At 54.0% G+C, this 2,337-nt stretch overlaps 1 protein-coding gene across 1 annotated transcript in view; it reads left to right on the top strand.

The window, feature by feature from the left end:
- PRAG1 (PEAK1 related, kinase-activating pseudokinase 1) overlaps positions 1-1,873 on the top strand; it is a gene marked incomplete at both ends in the record, with an annotated part of 44,903 nt that extends 43,030 nt beyond the window's left edge. The window contains one exon of the mRNA XM_084232024.1: positions 680-1,873. Within this exon, the coding sequence (XP_084088150.1) occupies positions 680-1,873 (1,194 nt within the window). The remainder of the gene's footprint in view (positions 1-679) is intronic.
- Positions 1,874-2,337: the final 464 nt, after the last annotated feature.

The following is a 2,337-nucleotide window of genomic DNA, read 5'->3' as shown; positions in this document are numbered from 1 at the left end:
AGGTAACAAAACAGGTAGATTAACTGAAATACACTGCTGAGGGGAGCAGTGGGTGAGACAGGAGAGGTCTGCTGAACCATGTGGGTAGCTCCCTGGCCGTGGATCAAACTCATGCTCTAGTGGCTGTGGATAGCTTCATAGGTTGTCTCTTAACCCCTTGTGCCACCAGGGAGGCCCATCTTTCCACTTTTTTTATTTATATAAGAACTGGGGTACGGGCCAGATGTGCGGGAGCATTCACCAGAGACAGAGTGGGGAACAGAACAGGCAGACTGACGAAATACACTGCTGAGAGGAGCAGCAGGCAAGGAAGGAGAGGTCTGCCGCACCTTTCCATTTTCTTAATGGTATCTTTTGAAGCACAGAAAGTTGAAGTTTGATTATTATCAATTTTCCCATTAATGAATCGGGCTTCCGGTGTGGTATCTGAGAAATATTTGCCCAGCCCAAAATCTCAAAGGTTCTTTCCTATGCTTTCTTCTAAAATTTGCAAGCTGTGTCCCTTACACCTAAGTTCATGTGATCCATTTTGAGTTCATCTCTGTGTGTGGAATGAAATGACATTGGTTACCTAAAGAAAGGTTTCAGTTCACCTTTAAGAGATCTAGTTGCCCCAGCACCGGTTGTTCAACAGAATAGTGAACCCCAATCTTGACCCCACTTCTCATTTTCTCGACAGATCTGCAAAACCCCTGAGCCCAAAACGGCCTCGTACTACAGCCCCTCTGTGCCCGTGCACTTCAACATCCAGCAGGACTGCGGTCACTTTGTCGCCTCCGTGCCCTCCAGCATGCTCTCGTCTCCCGATGTGCCCAAGGACCCGCTGCCTGCCCTGCCCCTGCAGCCCCCGGCCCAGGAACAGGACTGTGTGGTGGTCATCACCCGAGAGGTACCCCACCAGACCGCCTCTGACTTTGTGCGGGACTCGGCCAGCAGCCATCAGTCTGAACCGGAGGTTTATGAGAGGCGCGTGTGCTTCCTGCTTCTACAGCTCTGCAATGGGCTGGAGCATCTGAAGGAGCACGGGATCATCCACCGAGATCTGTGCCTGGAGAACTTGCTGCTGGTGCATTGCAGCCCCCAGGCCTCCCCCAACCCCTCCACTGCTATCCCTGGACCCCCTGTCTCCTCTGCCACCTCCAGTGCCCCTCCCACCACCACATCCCCTTCCACTGCAGTTAATCCCTCCTCTTGCCCCTCTGCAGGTCCCCCAGCCAGTGTTACTCCCACCCACCCTGCTGTCCCTTCCTGCCAGGGAGTGCCAGGTGAGAAGCACTTGCCCCGACTCATCATCAGCAACTTCCTGAAGGCCAAGCAAAAACCAGGCAGCACTACCAACTTGCAGCAGAAAAAGAGCCAGGCCCGGCTGGCCCCCGAGATCGTGTCGGCCTCCCAGTACCGCAAATTCGATGAGTTCCAAACAGGCATCCTCATCTATGAGCTGCTCCACCAGCCCAACCCTTTCGAGGTGCGGGCCCAGCTGCGGGAGCAGGACTACCGACAGGAGGACCTCCCCCCTTTGCCCCCGCTGTCCCTCTACTCACCAGGCCTGCAGCAGCTCGCCCACCTTCTGCTGGAGGCTGACCCCATCAAGCGCATCCGCATAGGGGAAGCCAAGCGGGTGCTGCAGTGCCTGCTGTGGGGCCCCCGGCGGGACCTGGTAGAGCAACCCGGCACCTCCGAGGAGGTTCTCTTCAACACCCTGAGAAACTGGATTGACATGAAGCGGGCCCTGATGATGATGAAGTTCGCTGAGAAGGCGGTGGACCGCAGGCGCGGGGTGGAGCTGGAGGACTGGCTTTGCTGCCAGTACCTGGCGTCCGCGGAGCCTGGAGCCCTCTTACAGTCACTGAAGCTCCTGCAGCTTCTGTGAGCACAGCCCCCAGCCCTGCACTTTAGCTGACCCCTCCTGCCCTGACCCCCTTCCATACCCCACTCCCTTCCCTTGCCTTGGAAACATCTATGTCTCTCTGGGAAATGGTACAAAGGACTATCATTCTTGGATGTAATATATATATAAAATATATAAATACGAAAGACTGAGGATGTCTTTGCCCACCCTGGCCACCTTGCCTCCCCAAGCCTGCCGCAGCTGTATGTATTTCTAGCTCAGTGCATGGTCTTGAGGACAGTTTTGCCAGCAGAATGAAATCTGGACTCTAGCTCACTACCACGTTATGGGATCTCTTCACCCTCTTGACAAGTGGTTATTAAGAAACACAAAACAAAACCCTCCATTTAAAGAAAAAGGTTGATTTAGTCATGAGCAAAGCTTTTTCATCTCCAAGAAGCACCTGAGTGCTCTAGTAACTGGTGGGTACAGTGGAATATCAGCTT

This window comes from Talpa europaea (genome assembly GCF_964194135.1).
Source record: "Talpa europaea genome assembly, chromosome: 4".
Classification (NCBI taxonomy): Eukaryota; Metazoa; Chordata; class Mammalia; order Eulipotyphla; family Talpidae; genus Talpa; species Talpa europaea.
Note: the sequence above shows the minus strand (reverse complement) of the source record. Positions and strands in the feature narration are given on the sequence as shown.